Source organism: Pezoporus occidentalis, unplaced genomic scaffold (genome assembly GCF_034315485.1).
Source record: "Pezoporus occidentalis ecotype Australia unplaced genomic scaffold, CSIRO_AGI_Poc_V1 ctg131, whole genome shotgun sequence".
NCBI lineage: Eukaryota > Metazoa > Chordata > Aves > Psittaciformes > Psittacidae > Pezoporus > Pezoporus occidentalis.
Genome location: NW_026913115.1, coordinates 1,423,139 through 1,442,112, shown reverse-complemented (window position 1 = coordinate 1,442,112; position 18,974 = coordinate 1,423,139). Strand labels below are relative to the sequence as shown.

General features: G+C 37.1%; 1 protein-coding gene across 14 annotated transcripts in view; it reads right to left on the bottom strand.

Annotated features, from left to right (window-relative positions):
• Nucleotides 1–18,974, bottom strand: part of SOX6 (SRY-box transcription factor 6) — a 374,155-nt gene that overhangs the window by 65,270 nt on the left and 289,911 nt on the right. For all 14 annotated transcript variants that reach the window (XM_062608907.1, XM_062608904.1, XM_062608903.1 and 11 more), the window contains one exon: nucleotides 499–648. In XM_062608907.1, the coding sequence (XP_062464891.1) occupies nucleotides 499–648 (150 nt within the window). The remainder of the gene's footprint in view (nucleotides 1–498; nucleotides 649–18,974) is intronic.

Genomic DNA, 18,974 nt, shown 5'->3' with positions numbered 1-18,974 from the left:
CGGTGACACAGTTTTCCCTGGACTCCTGACTTAAATCTTATTTTTATGTATGGCCTTTTCCAAAATTGTAGAATTAATGAAGTCAGAGATTTCTAAAATAATTAGAAGATCTACAGTCTCTCTCTTGCCCTAACTATATGAGCTAGCACCGCATTTTAAGATACTCAGAAGTTCAGTGTGAAACAATTCATGAAATGGACGCCATTCATGCACATATATTACAAGATTACAGACTGAAATCTTGACAATATCACATTTTACTGATGAATCTGTATTCTGCCTGTGGTAGGAAGAGGGATGCCTGTTATTTTTGGAAGCAAGAAGTGAATGCTTTCCCTTCCCTTCTCTATGCTGATAATACAGCACTAAAACTGAACATTTTATTTGAATATTGAAGAACTTTCATGTGGTTCAACTTCAAACTGTAAACCAATTAAATAGGCAATTTAATTTCACTACCCTTTTCAGACACCAACTTTTCTTTTTACTGAAAAATACCTTAACTTGAGTTACCGGGCTGGTCCCTCTCTTCTCATTTTTCATCCCAGTGGGTGAGAGTGCTCCTGTTGTATTTGGTGGCTGTGGAGTAGATGGCATTTTGGCTCCAGGAGAAACTTGCATGCTTGCCAGCTGAGCTGCATACAGTTGCTGGAAGACAAGAAAATATATAATGTATTCCTGCAAAATTCCTAAAAAAAGAGGCTGTAAATGTACATAATTTTTGTTGCCCTGCTGTGGCTTCTCTTAAAGGAATTATAGATAATTTTCAGCAGTTTCTTTTTTGTGGCTTTTCCCTTCTTGTTATTAAAAAAAAAAAAGGCAGGGAAAAAAAAAAATTCCCAAGAAAAAACCTACCGAACACCAATATCTTTTCAGTTTGACTTTCAGCTGATGTTTGTTTGGTTGTTTTTCTTCCCCCTTCTTGCCATGGTCATAACAATGAGGAAAAGGTTATACTGTGCCTGAATATTAAAAACCAAATTGGCAAAATTATAAGGCTATCTATGAAAAGGAGGTATAAACCCCTGTCAGAAATAACAATGCTTAAGGTTTTTCTGTTCTTAGCCAGAAAATACACACCAATTCCAGAATCTCTACAATGACCTGACACGGGAATCATTTGCTACTAAAAGTCAGTGGTGCATCTTCTCTAGATAGTAATAAAAATTAAAATAGGCAACAAGGTATGTCTCCGTCTCAGTGTACAGTGATTGTTATAACTTCTATAAGTGTTAATAAGGAATGTAGGGCATTAAAATTTCCTGCAAATTCTGATGGAAATACGAAAAAAAACCCTCATGAAACTTTTCAAAAGTTGAAACATAATAGAAGACTTGTATATTAAAATAAAGTTTTCCTACCAATCTAAAGTGTTTACTGAACAAAACCAAACAGGTTTTATTCCCTTACAGTGACCAAATTTAAACTTTCACCTTGAATTAGCATCATCAATAATTCTTCTACCATAAACAGAGAAGATCCTAATCCCTCTTCTACACATAGATCTGTATAAACTTTGCCTGATTAGTGAGAAAAAAAGCCAGGTGGGTTGTATGCAATTTCCAACATCACTATCATTCAGATGGACAATAAAAGAAAATACAGTAATCAAAAGCAGACCTTTCAGCACATGTAATTAAATGAAAGCTTAATAAAGAATAATTTGCAAGAACCAGATGTGCTTATGTCATAATTGTTGCTTTTTTTGGAACAACTTCTCTAATATAAGAAGCCTCCACAGAAATGAAAGTTACACAATTCTGTAAGCTCAGTGACTCAGTGGCTAGACAAATGTGAGCAGGAGAGGGAGTCAGAACTCTGGGTGACAAATTAAAACTCTTGTTTGTTTGTTTGTTTCCTGCTACCCCTTTTCAATACCACACAGAGGCTACAAAAGGATCACAGACTACTATTTTTAAATCAATGGTGTTTAAATATTTTGGCTAAAGTACTGTATTTTCCTGTGCTAGAAAATTAGAAAAAATTAAAAATACAAAAAATTCATTTCAAGTGATGTCCTGGAGAATGAAAATGAAGCAATAGTAAGTACACAATAATAAGTGTTTGGTTTGGGCTTTTTTCCCCTCCTACTGGGTTCTTAACCCATTTAGCATATTCTTCATGTAAATCTATGCTTGCTTAATAGGATGCCCTGCTTATATGAGAGCAAGAAGCGCATTTCACAAACTTCCGAAAGCCTGCACATTCTCAGATCAGAAATAATCAGGCAGTGTACTACAAAAAAGAAGATAAAATAAACTTGAATACAATTTAAAGGCAAAACCCCCAAATTTTAATGGCTTTCTCATTGTTCTGTACTTTGTCTATTAAAAACACTTATTCTTGTTTTTTATAACTTTTTTTTATTATTATTTTTATTTAGTACCTGTTTAGCATCTACTTGAACTATCTGGGGAAGATTACTTAGATTTTACTAAAAGTAGACTAAAACTTTAGCACTCAATATAGCGTGCACTGCGTTTTCAAGAGCAGAAAAGGAATTCCGTGTGAAAACAAACACAGGTTTATCAACTAAAGTTCAAAAGGATTTCCTTCTCTGGTAAGCCATCAGGGCAAAAAAAAAGTGGGGTATGAAATATTCTGTCAAAATATTCAATCCTTCTTAGAGAAAAGTAAATCATAGAATCATAGAATGTTTAGGGTTTGAAAGGACCTTAAGACCATCTAGTTCTAAGCCCCCTGCCATAGTCAATGAAGCACAGTGTGGTGGGCTGACCCAGGCTGGGTGCCAGCTACCCAGCAAGCTGCCTCAACAGGATGGGGAACAAAATCAGATGGAAAAGCTCACGGGTTGAGGTAAAGACAGGGAGATCGCTTACCAGTTACCATCACAGGCAAAACAGACCTGGCTTGGGGAAAATTAGTTTAATTTATTGCCAATTACAGTGGAGTTGGATGGCAAAAACTAAAACTCCCCATGCCCACCATTTCGCCAGGCTCAACTTCACTCCTTCATTGCTGACTCCTCCACCTCCTCCTGCTCTGCCTGGCTGCCTGCCAGCAGGGCTGTTCCTCCCACTCTTCCCTTGCTCCTCACGAGGTGCCTGTCGTGGGGCTGCTGAGGAACCAGCTAGAACTGGATGGGTCTGGCACGGGGCAACCCTCGGCTGCCTCTCCTCACAGTGGCTGCCCCTCAACTCCTTGGCTGCCAGCACTGACACTCAGCATGTGCATACAAGGTGTGTTTATCACCTCTAAAAGCTGCGGTCCACTGTGCAGCTGTATCTTGGCCAGGTATCTCAAGATCAACAAAAAGAGAGTCACAGATGCTGGCCAGAGCAGGGCTCACAAGTGAACTGATACCTGAGTCCCAGCAGGACTGGCAACTGAAATGCCCACACCACTTTAAGGGTCACAGGGACAGCAACAAGAAAAGCAGGCTGTTATAGGGACTACCTAGGAAACCGTTTGATTCTGGAAATGCAAACATTAAAAGCAGAATAAAATTAGAATTATAAACCACTCCCTCCCCAGTATGTTTAATTTCTGTTATAAACAACTCCTTCCTCAGGTTGTACTGCAAGTAGTGTGAGGAAGAAATAGTTCTAAAGGGAGACAGAAAATAAAAGAAATTTTTGTCATTTCTCTGTGTGTGTGTGTGTATAATTCATCACTGAGTTACTTCAAAGTCATAGTACTGGCTTTAGCCTGGCATTTCTATAAATTTGTTTTACAGCATTAAAGCAAATGTAACAATAATTAACTTTCTTGTTTGCTTAAAACAAAGCCGCTTCAGAAACAGGTGCAAGTCTTGCAAGAATTTGCACCAGCACTAGAAACACTGCAATGTGGGCTGTGAAGCTGTGTAACTTCTTTTAAATACCAGTTTGCATGGGGAGTTAGCCAGTCTGAGAAAATATGTACATGCCAACTTTGCAGAGGTAAACTTGCTATTTTTGAAAATAACCACTGCTGTGGTTCAAAACGACAATTTAGGAGCTCACATTTTAGATGGTCAGGTTGCAAAGATTTTATTTGTAAGGTTAAGAAAGGGAAAAAGCCCAAACACTGAATGAATGCTAATACTCAAAAGCAAAAGTTTCAATGAAAATTGTTTCAACTGAAATTCTAACCTACTCACTATTGAGTAGGGACTAAAAAAATTAACCTACCTCAAACACTGAAACATACCTTCTTTTCAATGTATGTCTAGTGCATAAATAGAAGAGCATTTTATAATGTTTATGCCAGCCACTGAATCAGAAAGCTCTTGATTACAAATTAGATATTCAAAACCATCAAGTATCCATGATTGTTTTAAGAAGCCTTAAAAAATGTATAGCCTGGTTTTCATTTTTTTAAAAGGCCACTAAGCAAGATTCTTACAATCCAATTCCCAGTATCTAAATATAAGTAGTCCTGATTCTGAACTGCTGAGTGCTCCTGAACAGTTAAGAATTTTGGAAACCAGCTCACTTAAGGTATGTGATCAAGGATATAGTTTTACAGTTTTCAGAGCCAGGTTTCTTCTAGTGTCATGATCTGACACTGAAAAGTGGGATTTTGAAATGCTGCAAGTCTCACTTATGGCAATGGCAACTGAAGTCTCACATTTAGGCAACTATGAACTTAACAGGCTCATGGCCTTAAGCACTTGTTACTGCAACTCTATTCCAGCTGTAATCAACTAAAAATCTGAGGGGAATTTCTGAAGGTTGGAGGTCACTATGAGTCAGCATGATGTTCATCTACCTAAAAAATTAGAGAAGAGTGGGAAAGTGCTGTACTCACCATGTGTACAGCACAGCACAAGTACAAACTGATTTGTTACCTGGAAACAGCAGAATTCATACTGACCACTTGCTATAGCTTAGAGCTAACATCTGACAAGAACTGAATAACTAAAAAAAATAAATAATAGGGGTGGTGGTGATTTTATTTTCTGCTTCAGAAATTACCTATGGCATTTAATGAATTATTTTCACTTCACTCTTTTTATAAAAAGTATTATCCGTAATACAAAATTTCCCCCAAAACCTGTGAACTAATAATAGAGCATCTTGACTAACCCAAATGTTAAAACCTTTCTTAATGCAATCTAAGTTTCACAATGTCTTTGTTAGGCATTTCACGATACAGCAGGATAACTGCCACCACTGTCAGTGTTCATTCATGCCTTGCCAGAAGACAAAGGCCCTAAGCTCATACACTTCTCTCAGGTTTCACCATTTGCTTTCCAACTAATTTTTTCAACTAGCTTTCAATAACCAAAACTCTTCCATTAGCTCAGGTCCCTTCCCCTTATGACTTTCCACTTGCACACAGGCCTGGAACATTCTCATACACGTGCGCTGCTGAATCAGATTGAGCACAGTAAATGAGCACAGAGCAAAGCTTTCTGTGCACCAGGTGTTTCATTTTTTTTTTTCCCCCAAAAGGAATACTGATGCTTAGCTCTTAGGCTGCAGCATCTGTGTCTAAATGAATGAATAAAGGTGAAGAATTTGAAGAACTGAATGTTAAAGAAGTAACACATGGTGAGGAAAATAAAATGGGCCTTAACACAGTTAAGGGATGTTTGGACTGACAACAGCTTGTTAACTTTGTGACAGGCTGTTTCATCACCTAACGCAGAATTATGATAATCATAACCTTCTTGCCAGTGGCTTGTCAGTGACAGGCCTATGCAAAAAGTTTGTTTAGAGAAGACATTTCAATAAAGAGGAAGTGATCAACTGCTGCATAGGAGGGAGGCTGTTTCTTTAGATATGTGAGCCCAGGGAGGAAACAAAGGGAGAAGCTACACTTGAATATATGAGAACAAAAATGCAAGGGCTACAGACATTTCAGCTGACTGTGCTGGTGAGGGAGAATTTGGTTACAGAGGTGGGGATATAATTCAGATGCCATTATTTGCAGCAGAATTCTCAAGAAACTACCACAAAGCCATATGTGAAATATGGAAATAAGAGAGTGGTTTCAATAGTCAGCATAGCAGATAATCAGAGTGCAGGTGATGAGGGCTGGCCTAGCATGATGAATTGCTGTACATGTACTTGGAAGATGCCCTACAAAGAAATTCAGTAGGAGGTGGCTTGATTCAAGGAGAAAGAAGGAATGTGTTCTAGAAACATTTATCCTTTTTCACTGCTTTACTAAAAGATTTATGACCAAAATTGAAAGACATTCTCCGTTTTTTGTATTTATACATTATTTCTCCAAAGGTGCTAGAATTTATTTACTTTTTCTCCAAAAAAAAAAAAAGCTAATTTTTTTGGGTTCTAGTTAATTCTGAAGTCTTTCATTACTGAAAATGTAAGTCCGATATTACATCTTCAACAAATACATTTGCTACAGTAAATGAAACTGAACAATGAAACTACTGAGAATCAAGTGAGAATCCTTATTTGTCAGCATTTTAAATGAATTGTGCAAAGCTGAAATCTTATTTATAGAGATGAAAGTTCAGCTATTTAGACAATGAGCAATTTGGTTTCTAAAGATGAAAAACTCTAAGGAGTGACTGCAAGTGCTGTTGAAATCCTGCACTACAGGAGGTAATACAGTTATTTTTTTCCATAGTATATTTAGGATGTAGTGTTGCAAAGCTATAATTCCAGAATTTTCCTTCTGAGTATATAACATGAAATAATAATACTTAGAACTGTCTGATCACAAAGGGTTTTTACAAGCTCACCAAACCCAGCAACATCTTTACTATTTCCAGAGCACATTTCTGAAAAGAAACTACTCAAAACAAAAAATACCATCTTCCATGGGACTGCTTATGATTTTTTATTATTGGTGTAGAAGTGCTTAAAATAAGCTTGATGTCAAACAGATTAAAGGACTCAGAGTCTCTGAAATTTTTTTTCTTGTGTTCAGATGAAAAATGGGTTAGCGCTAAAACCAATGTTTTGGGTGTCATAGATAATAACTATGGAAATAAAGTTAAGTGCTGGCCTGAGCCCGATGTCACTGGTGTAGCCTTCAGCAGTTCAGGCAAGGTAACCTTTCCAAAAGGCAGTGCAGAAGCATAAATACTCAACAATTTCACACACATCTTAATCTAGGTGCAAGAACTGTTTCTAAAGTAAAATTAATTGTACATATTTCTCCCTATTTTTGTTTATAAATGTTGGGGTTTTTTTTGTATTAGCATGTCTTGCACCAAATGCATTCTGTGACTGGCACTGCAGTTGAGACCTCTACTACGTACCAAGGCAAGGAATGGGGTTATTGGCTTATGTATATGTATTTTTTTTCTTCTTTGTTTTAAAATGGTTTTAATGCAGATCCTTAGAGTGAGAGGTAGGTTAACAGAAAACAACATCCAGAAATGCAAGACAGCCTAAGTAACTCATCAGCAGCTTAACCATGTGACAAACCCAGGGGCAACTTGAAGGCAGCTACTGCCTGCAGAGTCTGCCAAGAAGCCAGATGCCCTCACCAGAAAAACACCTTCCACAGCTCAGCATCTGTGTCCTAGCAGTGTTCTCCACACAACAGAGGAGGAAAAGAAAAAGAAGAAAAGGCGCATATAACGTTGTTAAAGAAAATGTACGTACCCATGAAAGCAACACTTACTAGAATTAAAAAATTTATACTTGGAAAAATCAAAGTTTTGCTGATGAAAACAAGATCTCTTTATTATAACAGCTTGACTCTAATGCTAAAAGTGTATGTTTCCTTTTGGTTTACAATATATTTGTGCAGGTGCTACCTGTTAAAACAGTGTATTTTTGTCATGGTTTAAGCCCAGCCAGTAACTCAGAACAACACAGCCACTCGCTCACTTCCCCTCACCTCCCCCCCCACCCCGCTCCCAGCAGGACGGGGAGGAGAATCGAAAGAATGTAACTCCCACGGGTTGAGATAAGAACAGTCCGGTAACTAAGGTATAACACAAATCACTGCTGCTACCACCAATAATAATGATGATAAGGGGAAGAAAAGGGGGGAGAGAATATAAAACTAAAAGGGGAAAGGGAAAAAGCCAATAAACACAAGTGATGCACAACACAATTGCTCATCCCCCACTGACCGATACCCAGTCCAGCCCGAGCAGCAATCTGGGCCTTATGGGTAACTCCCCCCAGTTTATATACTGGGCATGACGCGCTGTGGTATGGAATACCTCTTTGGCTAGTTCAGGTTAGGTGTCCTGTTTCTGCTCCGTCACGGCTTCTTGTGCCCCTCCTTACTGGCAGAGCATGACAGACTGAAAAGTCCTTGATCAGGGTAAGCATTACTTAGCAACAACTAAAATACTGGTGTGTTATCAGCATTGTTCCCAGACTAAAGTCAAAAACACAGCACTGCACCAGCTACTAATAAGGAGAAAAATAACTGTTACAGCTGAACCCAGGACAATTTTATAGATTTGTTTTGACAAACTTTGGATGTCTCAGTAGCATCAGCTTTTTTTCTAAGAAATATGTTAACAAATCAAATTAAGGTGAGTTTTACAGATCTGCTAGTGCTGCGGGCCAGATCCTTCTCTCATTTTAGCATATGCCACCATACAAATAATAGTATCTTACTATTTAAGAGCCAACAAGCATGCAACATCAACTTGACACACAGGTTTATGCTAAATAACTGAGAAAACAGAACTATTTGGCTTTATATGGGTATTTCTGAAATGGTGTTGATCAAATACAGCTATGTGAAGTTGAAGTAATGATTAGGAAAAAGTGTTTCATTTAGAAATATGATAAATAACAAGTAACAATACACTGCAAGTACTTCTTCTCTTACAGAATCCATGTATCATAGTATATGTACATCATTTCCTTTTAACAGACTCATTCCTTTCTTTCCCCTGTTTATACATGCCTAATTTATCCATAGTGGACATAACATTCAGATTTTAAACACCCATATATAACCTTACTGCAGAGTCTTCTCATTGTTACAGAGCATGAATGGCCCCTACTTCTTAAACAGCATACCAAATACTTTTGCAACAGGCATTAAGGTGTAATGCAAACAGGCAGCTAATGAATTACCATAACTAATATCATAATAACAAAGATTGTTGCTGTGATTATTTACGCACTTGCTGGTTAATGTGCTTTCAGATTTACTGAAGCCCAATATGTTCAAACAAACTAAGTGTATTTGTGAAAATACAAATAATACATTTTATAGTCACAGATGGAATTAGACGACTTCAGTTTTTCCTATATGTTCAGTTGTGCATCTGCTGAAAAAAAGCTCTTTCTCAGCTAAAAGAATGATTTTATCAGTTATTCATATGCAATCACTTTAGGGTTTTTTGAACTATTAACATCAGTAATTTCAATGTCTGTCACTTGCTATTCTATATATTGCCAAGGGAAATTTTTATGTGGCCCTAAATTTCATTCAATTCCTGTCTCCTGCCTGTTTTGCTTCTCTCTCAAGCTGCAAAGAAACAGATACCTAATTTCACCACTGTCTGCCACTTCCAGCTCCTTTTACTGGCTGCAAATTCATTGTACTGGTTCAGAAAAAGAAAAATCACTCTCATTGCTTCTACTGCCCTGATGTGGATAATGGCCAACCCATACTGAAAAGAATCCCTACACATTTTAGATACTGCAGCCTGTATTGTTGTAGTACTACAAAATAACAGCTTTATTTTATTAAAAGAGCCTAACTTTAAGTGGACCATGGAATATTTATGGCTCTCAGTAGTCCTTTGAAAGAGTTATCTTATGTTTTTCTGCTGATCATGGGTCAGGGGTTCAAATCAGCACTTCTTTCTGTCACTCCTTATATATTTTACTATAATTTACAGCTCAGCAAGAGGACTCATAAAACAAAAGTGTCTATTTTACTTCAGCAACTAATTCCAGCTAATCAAAGCTTTCCAGCAAAACAACCCAGCATGAAACTCTGCGTGGAAAATATGCAGAGAACAAAGCGTTTTGTCAAATAACACATCTCATGATGTAAACACATATGTCTCTTATAGGAAATTTTATCGCTTCCACATTATCGGCACACAAAAGGAGCATTCTTGTCGCAGACCTGGTGCGACTGTGGAGCCATCGTCATTGGAAACAAGAGCCTGATTAGGTTCCCACACAGATATGAATAGATTTTCTTTTTTTAGTGTAACGCTGCCTTTCTTATTTCTTAAACAGACTAGGAATTGTGGCTGTAAAAACAGTGAATTGTATTTGGACGACATTTGTTTCTTCATATTTTTTTTTAGCTACCCAATGACACCAATTATCCCATATGGTTGTCCTCTTCTGGAAAGTGTGAGTTAATCCACAGCTGTGAAGATGAAGACGCACCCAGCAGGCTCTAAATCTGGTGGGTCTCTTTTCTGCTAATAAAGTCCACAGTCTGCTGGACAGATGTTAAGAGGATTTGTTAAATAAGTCAGTGACAAAGCCCCAGACTTCTGCTGGGGAAAATGATTAGCAAGACCATATCTGTTCTTCATAGATTTACATTTCTTGCCTCATCTTCTGAAGAAGCAAATTCTCATTACTTGATAGAGGAGTCCCACAGCACATCTGTCCTGCTCAAAATATGAGTGGCCTAAATGATTGCATCAGCATGTTTTCAGAAGAAATGATAGATCTTTTTGTACATGACTTACTTTCGCATGTAGTGTAGTTCCTGCACTGTTATTTTAAGTTTGGTTTTATTCATCATACTATGGGCTCATACTGGGAGAGCCTGAATAACTACTGTTAGCTTAAAATGTCTAGTTACATTTTTAATGTAATGGAAAAATGTAAACTGAAGATGAAATTATCATTTGACTAATTTTTCTTTAAATATTATTAATACAGCTTATTCTTAAATAAAGATATCACAGATAATACATTCTAGCCCCAAGGCTCGTGGTGATTGCTGATGTCCTGGTAGGGAAAAAGAATCCCAACAAACCAAACCCAAAACACTACCAGAAAAAGAAACCCAAACAAACAAGCAAATGAAAGTGGAATGAGAAGACACCTGCAGCAAGATCCACATTTAGACATCTACTGACTCACTTTTCCTAATCCCAGCCATCATGATGGCCTGACAACACAGGCATCCAATCCCAAAGTCTCTCTCAGTTACAGTCATGTAACAGGAGAAACACTACAGAATTAAAATATAGGCACCAGTGCAATAAAGAACAAACCTGCCTTCAGGCACATGTGCATTAAGGTGCTCTTAAAATAATTTCTGTTTCATTTGGGAACTGTATTTCTTGTTCTTTTGACCTCATCCTACTTTGATGTAATGAAGTAGAAATGGCTATCAAAACAGCTCACTGCTTTGCAGGCAACTCTCATTTAGGCATTGTTCCTGAGATTGTGCCCCTTAGAAATCAAATGACTTTGATTTCATTGACTTATAACAATTAGAAACAATCTCTCAGCAACAGCCTGTGCACAACTTCTTTACTGTAAAAATGTGGACAAAGCCAAGAAACAATGCTTACAGCTCAAAGAAATCATCAATCACTGCAAGTACCTAGAACAATGTATGTAATTTGGCACCTGGCAGTTGCCTCTAATATTTGTTTCCTCTTAGAAAGTAAAGCAGTTGGTTTATTAGTTTTACAGCACCTTGACTAGATTCCAAAGATACAATGTCACCCGCATCACCGTTTGAGGCTGATGGGAATTTTTTATGAGACAGCGGCAAATATGTGAAAGAAAATTTCATTCTCTGCAAAAAATATGAATTAAAACTTTTTCATAAAATTTTTATACAATTGAAATTCAGACAGTATATTAGATATCATACCACTACAGAATATATGTAATATCGGTTCTGTTGAAATAAAGCAACTACTCAGTTCAGAGTGTCAGAATCTGTGATATTTAAATGAGACTTCCTATTTTTCCCAATGTGACTGAGTCAAAAATCTAGCCATGTAAAGTGTAGGTTCTGGTCCTAAGTCCCCCAGGGAGAAAACTGTATTTCTGCCATGTCAGAAAAGAGCAAAAGGCAGGTTGAAAGCTGACCGGGGGAACAGAGTAATGGCCACTAAAAAAAAATATATTAAAAAAATAATAATTGAAAGCCTTCTGTAGTGAACATGGAGCTCTTGCTTTCTGAGGAGTAATTCCCTTGTGAAACCACTGACTGGAGGGAGAGGCAAAAATCCTCACTGACTTGGCGGCTGTGTCTCACCTCATTTCACTCTCCACCCCCCTCCTCTTTCCAAACAGACAGTGTTGGTCTGCTGAGAATATGATGCTAAGCCACTTTTCCTGTAGAGTTTTTAAACTGGGCCTCTGAGAAAGGGTTTGATACAATTCAATGACTGAAGTAATACCTTTGTCCATCTGAGCATTAAATGCCTCATTGAAATACAGCTTAGTTAGAAAGAATTTCAGTAAATGGTGCTTTCATTTTTTTTTTTTTTTTATTATTATTATTATTCCTCTCCCAGCAGATTACAGCCTGGATCTGAAAATGCAGTTTAGTCACTTTTGGTTGCCTCTCAGGTCAGGCCTTTAGCCAGTGTTAATTAAATATAAGCCCTTTAGAATACTGGAGGTTAAATGAGAGCAACAAAACGGTCTTCTTCAGAATATTACCTCATGCTCTCCAAAAGGCCGTAATCTGTTTGGGAAGGGCCCTGATTTAAATGCGTTTGCCTTAACAATGAAAATTTATTGAGGGTTTGAGGGGGGAATCCATGCTAAATGTTATTTTCTCCAACAGCTAGTAATCATGAAACATTAAACACCTATTTCCATGCAATATACCATGTCTATTGTGTTTAAATAACACACATCATAAAGGAAAGTGCTGCAGCAGACAATTTAGGCTGTAGCAGCATATACAGCACAATTTTCACCTTGATAAAGTGAAACTATAAAGAATCAATGCATAAGTCAGACAGCTTCCATACCTAATATTCTTCCCTGCAGCTATTAGAAGTTCATATTTGTGTCTCTAGTAGGCATGAACACTAGTATGCCTTCAATTTCATGTTGTCAGTCACATTTTGTTGCCTGTTTCATACAATTTGACCAGACCATAAAATTGGAAAGTAGGTGATATTGTCTTTTTTCATCCTAATGATTTTAAATGAGAAAGGGAGGTTTTTCTGTAAGGTATTTGTTTACCGCTTTGTAAAAAGTTTCATAACAATCTTACTGTTAAATTAGTCTAAAGAAAGATTTTTAATACGTGGTAATTAGTCTTGTCTTTCTGAACACAACTTTACTGTAAATACTCCTCCTTGACTATCCCTTTGTCCCAAGATTCCTTAGAAGAACGCAACCAAGCGATAATTCAGCATTATTGCTGCTTCAGTGCACTAATCGCTTAAAGAGCAGCAAGGACCCTATGTTTACTGCCACAAGGCCCCTACAGCCTCCTGGCCTAAGGCAGGCTCCCCAGCCCAGCAGTATCCAGATGTCAAGAGGAAAATCCAGGTCCTGATGCAGCGTGCTGCACCATTCCAGTATGGCCTAAACATCTGTTTCATCTGCTGGCATACAACCTGCTGAATACACTGAGCCTGCTGCACAAAATAGGGAACTGAATGAGGGTGGGAGTGAGATACTGCAGTTGCATAGGTCAGTGTATGTATTGCTAAAAACACTCTATGCACAATTTATTAACACAAAATGCTCGGAATCCCAAAACTGGAGTTTGATCATTTGCTGTCTCAGATGGAGCTCTCCAGACTAAAAATCTAGACAAATAGCAAGAAGGACAATGTGATCATTAAAAAAACCCCAAACTCCATCTACACAATATATGCTTAGCATTTTTTGATCCTAATGGAGGAAGAGGCCATGACATCTTAGCTTCTCAATTTACTAATTTTATGGTGGTTTAATCCTTCATAGTGTAAGAAAAGGACAAAAGAAGAAAAAGCATAGAAGTATGTTAACACGAATTGCTTGTTGCAGTTCTAAGAGCTGCCCTTTATATAAAACACTTAAAAATAAGGTGAATTTAGGAATCTATTACATATTTTAAAACTCCTATAGTAACTCAGGAGCTTTAAAACAAGCATCTTTTGTCTAAAATACAGGAATATGTAAAAATTGTCAGTTTATCTTGAGGCATGACAAAACCAGCAAGCATTTTACTTGATCTAGATTAAGTTCAGAGAAGGAATAAAGGAATGTTAACTGTTCTCATCTCTCCACTTTGTGTATCTATTCTCTTGTGTTTCGCTACCAACAATAACGGAATAGTTGCATGCAACCATGCAAATTCTCTGAGTTGTTTATGAAAGGAAGATCAAAGCCCAAACTGAGTGTATATTTTCTTACTGTATTTTTTCTCAAGAGGAGGACCTAATGAGAGGTTGTTTAACCAGCAGTCTTTCTCTGCAGCTGCAGAGCAGAAGCACTGTCACAGTGCAATCTCCGGGCTTACTCTTTTCCCTGGCCAGCCCGGGGACATAGCTCACCTCTGTGTGCCTGGAAACAGGAGCACAGAATACAGGATGAACCGAATACTTCTGTGTCTCACCTCCGCATGGGGTGAGCACCTGTACCCAGAAACTGGGAAGTAGCTCTAAGACTTTACGTTTAAACGCACCCTCTGTGAAGCTGAGAAAGTCACCATTTTCTTTGTGATGTATCTCATGAAATGGATAAACTGTTAGTGCTTTAATACTACAGTGTCTGAATGAGGTAAATCTGAATACAAACATAAAGTATTCCTAGTAAAGACAAAATGTGAGCAGTGAAAATCTGCTATTTTAATAAAATATTGTAAATATCAAAAAAAAAAAAACAATGCAGCAATATGTAAAAACTTCATCAAATATCTATAGCAATTTCCTCTACAGAAGGATAGCAAAAACATTAATAAAATCTCTTAGGCACAAAGATTTGCATTCCTTCATTTAATGCTGTCAGATTACTGATATGCTACTTTTTGATCACAATTTTCCTGTTATTTACCATGCACAGTGAAGAGCACAACAGAGTTATCTTTGTGATTCTTCCAAATTACATGTTGTAATACACAGCTTGGAAACTGGCAAAAAATATTTAACATTTTTATAATTTTACAAAAGAACTGTGACATACTCTGCTTAAACTATTAGGTATTTGCTATAGAATTACAGAGATAAATAAAAGTTCATTTAAGCTTAAATACCTTTAGTAGAAAGTCAGTCACAGCAAAGGACAACTTCATTTGCTTGAAAAAGTAATTTCCAGTGGATAATGTTATTCAACAAAAAAGCGAAGTGTTGAAGATAAATCTTTATGTGTTTGCTTCTATTAGAATTTGCTTTTGGCATTTTTATAGCATAAATTCTATCTCATCAAAATTGTGGATAGCACTAAAGTTAACAGAGTTAGCTTGTTAGCTCTGCTAGGAAAGCAAGCAAGGACCAGGAAGCATGGCTCCAAAGATATCTGCAAACAAAGGCTCTAGTATTTTAAATTCCTTCTCCTGTATCCAAAGAAAGCAAATAAGCAGCACTTATTTTAAAAAAAAATATAACCAGATCTATCAGGAAAATATGAAAATATAACCAGATGGTAGCATCGAAGTACATTTTTTTCATTCACTTTACGCTATCATAATATTACCTTCTCTGGTGACACTGTAAATCAATTTATTCACAGAAAGAATTTAAATTTCTTTCTGATATCTTTTTAGAAGCTCTTCCAAAAATCATTTTTTTATTCCTTACTGCTAATATAAAATATCTGTAACAGTAAATGTGAGAGGTTTATATGAAGAGCAGTTTACTCATGAATTCAGACAGTTTCACACACTTCATGTTTAGAAATGTATCCTGGAATAAAGCTAGTATAAAAAGAAGAAGCTGCTTATACAGAATCCCTGTGATAAGGGAAATAAAATTATGTCATTGAAAAGCAATTAATTACAGTAAGTTTGCTGAATGGATGAAAGCTATCAAAACTTATCAAATTTTGCATTTCAGAATTTCATATATTTATTTTTAAAAAATGCTAGCACATGAATGGGCTTTGTGAGAGAAGTCAGGAGTTTCATTCAGTCTCATGTCAGCAGGATTACAAGCAATTATGAGTAACTGCTTGTTGAGCTGTGTGAAATGAGTTGGTGAACGAGTTTCCTAGTAAACGCATGTCCATGTCACTGGTACGATTGCCAGTAGTGTAGACAATCTGAGTTGAAGGGACCTAAAAGCATAATTAATCTCCTAATCCTACATGGAATGAAATCAATTCAGGCCTGAAGATGGTTGTGTAATTGCTGCTTCTAGTGTAGACCTAGGATTTTCAACCTGGCAGTAGACAGAATAACAGAGGCATAAGTAAAAGAAAAAGAAATCAGGAATCAGAAAAAAATAAGTGACAATAAATCTTCATTAGAAATATTTCTTAAGATCTGGCATAGGTCCATGGGTTCATTCACAGCTGGCCATCCAGATGGAGAAATTGTCAAATACAACTGCAGTATTTCCCTGTGTAGAACTGTACAGACACAGAACAAGAAAGCAATGTTCTCCAGCCACTGCTAATCATACTGAAAGGCAAAAGCACTACAGCTGAATTCCTAGAGGCTCCCATGACAGAATAATGACACACCATCCCAATAATAAACGGGTGCAAGCCAGGAAAAAGGAAGAGCCCATTTAAACTACCTCTCTCAGTTCCCATGTCTGAATCCCCACCTTGTGAGAAGATGCTGAGACAGCTCCACATTTAAGAGCTGTATTTTTGAAAGTGGTGCTTGGGGTTTGAAGCTGTAATGTTTTCCTACTTTTAGAAGAGACCTAAACAGTTCAGGTGGTAGCTTGCAGCCATTCTATTATTTTCACTAGCAAAAATGGACGAAAAGCAGGGATATAATAAATCTATACTGGCTCTACTGATCAGGAGAAGCTTTATCAGTCAGCTGGGGCACATCTGGGAAAAAAAGTCACTCAGGTGCATCTATAGTATCCCATTCAACTAACATACCATTAAAAATGGTTTGCCCGTTAGGCCTGCCGTGTTACCTGGTAAGTCAACATATTTAAAATGTACATTTAAATACAGGAAAAAGTGCAATATTTTCTTTATGAAGCAAAAAACAAGTCTGGTTTAAAGATATTTTAAAGCATTACAAATAATTGTGCTTTACAGACTGCTTAGCAGATCTCTCTCACTGATCTTTTACTGTATATTTAGAACTTTCATGCACCTTCAAGGAAAATTAAATAATTTCCTTAAAGGAAGTGCACACAAAATTATGCAAAACATATTCAAATAGGTTTATAAAAATTACATCAAAAAAAAAATCACATTTGCACCTCAAAAACAGGTAACTGGGAAGTTACTATTACAAATTTATCATAAACTGATGCATTTTACACAAGTAAATATGAATTTGGGCTAAGAATGCCATGATTTTAGAACTGTGGTGGGTGTGACGGTATTTCAGCAACAGTGCTGGGACCAGACTGAAATGGTTTTGTTGCCTGATCTTAGCCCTCCCCTAGGTGTAGAAGTAGACTGCAGTAGAAGACATAGTCTGTACTGGATGAATTACTATGGACAGGTCATAGATGTGTTATTTAATAAAGCTGTAGACTAGTTAAATCTTGTGACTTGTTTTTAGTGTTTAGAACAAATGAACAACTAGTGTTTAGAACAAACGAACAACTAGTGTTTAGAACAAACTAGTGTTTAGAACAAATGATGCAACTTCTCTAAAAGGACTTTACCTCTTTTTTTAATTTGCTTCCAAACACGCCAGTGAACATGACAACACACTCAACTATTCCTGCACCTGAAAAATTTCTTCATCTTTTCTTATACTGAGCTATTTGTTGTGATTCATGCACGACACCAAAATACATGCTCGATTGTGTTGACTTCACTACATTTTGTGAATAATTCCTGACATTTAAGCATGACGTGTTGTACTTCCTACATTCCTTAACACACTCCTCCCTCCAGCCTTTTTCTCGGGACTCTTTCAGCCTTCTGTGTGTCTCCAGCCATATGCATTCTTCATGCTGAGACTTAAGAAGAGACAAATGATACCAATACTTTCTGTGAGTTAGGATACTTTTCTAGTTTCTTAATCATATGGATTCTAAAAACTTCACAGACCAAATACACCTCAGACAAACAGGGTGTTGGAGGCGATACCTTTTCTATTTTATTGTCTAAAAAGACTCAGTGATAGAAATAGCAACACAGAGAATTGATGAGTTCAATTTCATCTTCTATGAATTTCCCTTTCTTCCTGAATTGGGTCAGTGGAAATACTTTATTATAATCAAAGATCCTCTGAAATAAGGCAGGTGATGATCTTTCTACTCCATGAATCTTTAAGAGAACTCTTCAGCTTCTTTTAAGCACACGTGTGTGTGTATTTTTATACCTATAAGCTCTCATCTAACCATCCTTGCTCTTAAGAACTTTTAATTCAGATGAAAGGTGAGTTATTAAGATGTTTTGTTGTTTTTTTTTTTCTGTAGCAATTAGTCAGGAAGGAGTGATGATACAGAAGCATATTATTTTCCTTTGTGTATAAAACTAACTTAATAGTCATTTTTGTCTTTAATCTGATTGCTGCTAAGTTCCTAAACATCAAAATATGTTCACACCTTCACACGAAAAGATCCTACATGTTTGTAATTTGTAGCCAAATTAAGCAGCTTGCTGTACAGTTATCAGAAGTATAATAAAATTCCAGAAACATATTCACTTGCAGCTAATTCCTGTAAGGCATACACCATATACATCTCTAGAAAGCTTGAAGGAATCCAACTGCCAGCCCAGAGTATGCCTCCCAGTCAGCCTATTCCCCAAAGGGATGCCTCAGTTTTAAAAGAGCTTTAAAAGTTGTGTTCATCCCCCAATGGCACTCCATAGTACTGGTGCCTCTGGTGCTCTGTCAGTAAATGCATCAGTAGCTTATTTGCTTCTTACTGGCTTCTGAGTGAATACATACCCCAGGGAGGGAGCTTTGCAAAGCACAATTACTTTTAAATAGAGATTTGGCTTTCAGTGAGGGGCAGCCAGTGGTTAAGACAGCGAGAAAGTCTTGTTGACGCTGGGGGCTCAGGCTCCTCCAGTCACTTGGGCTCAAGCTTCTGC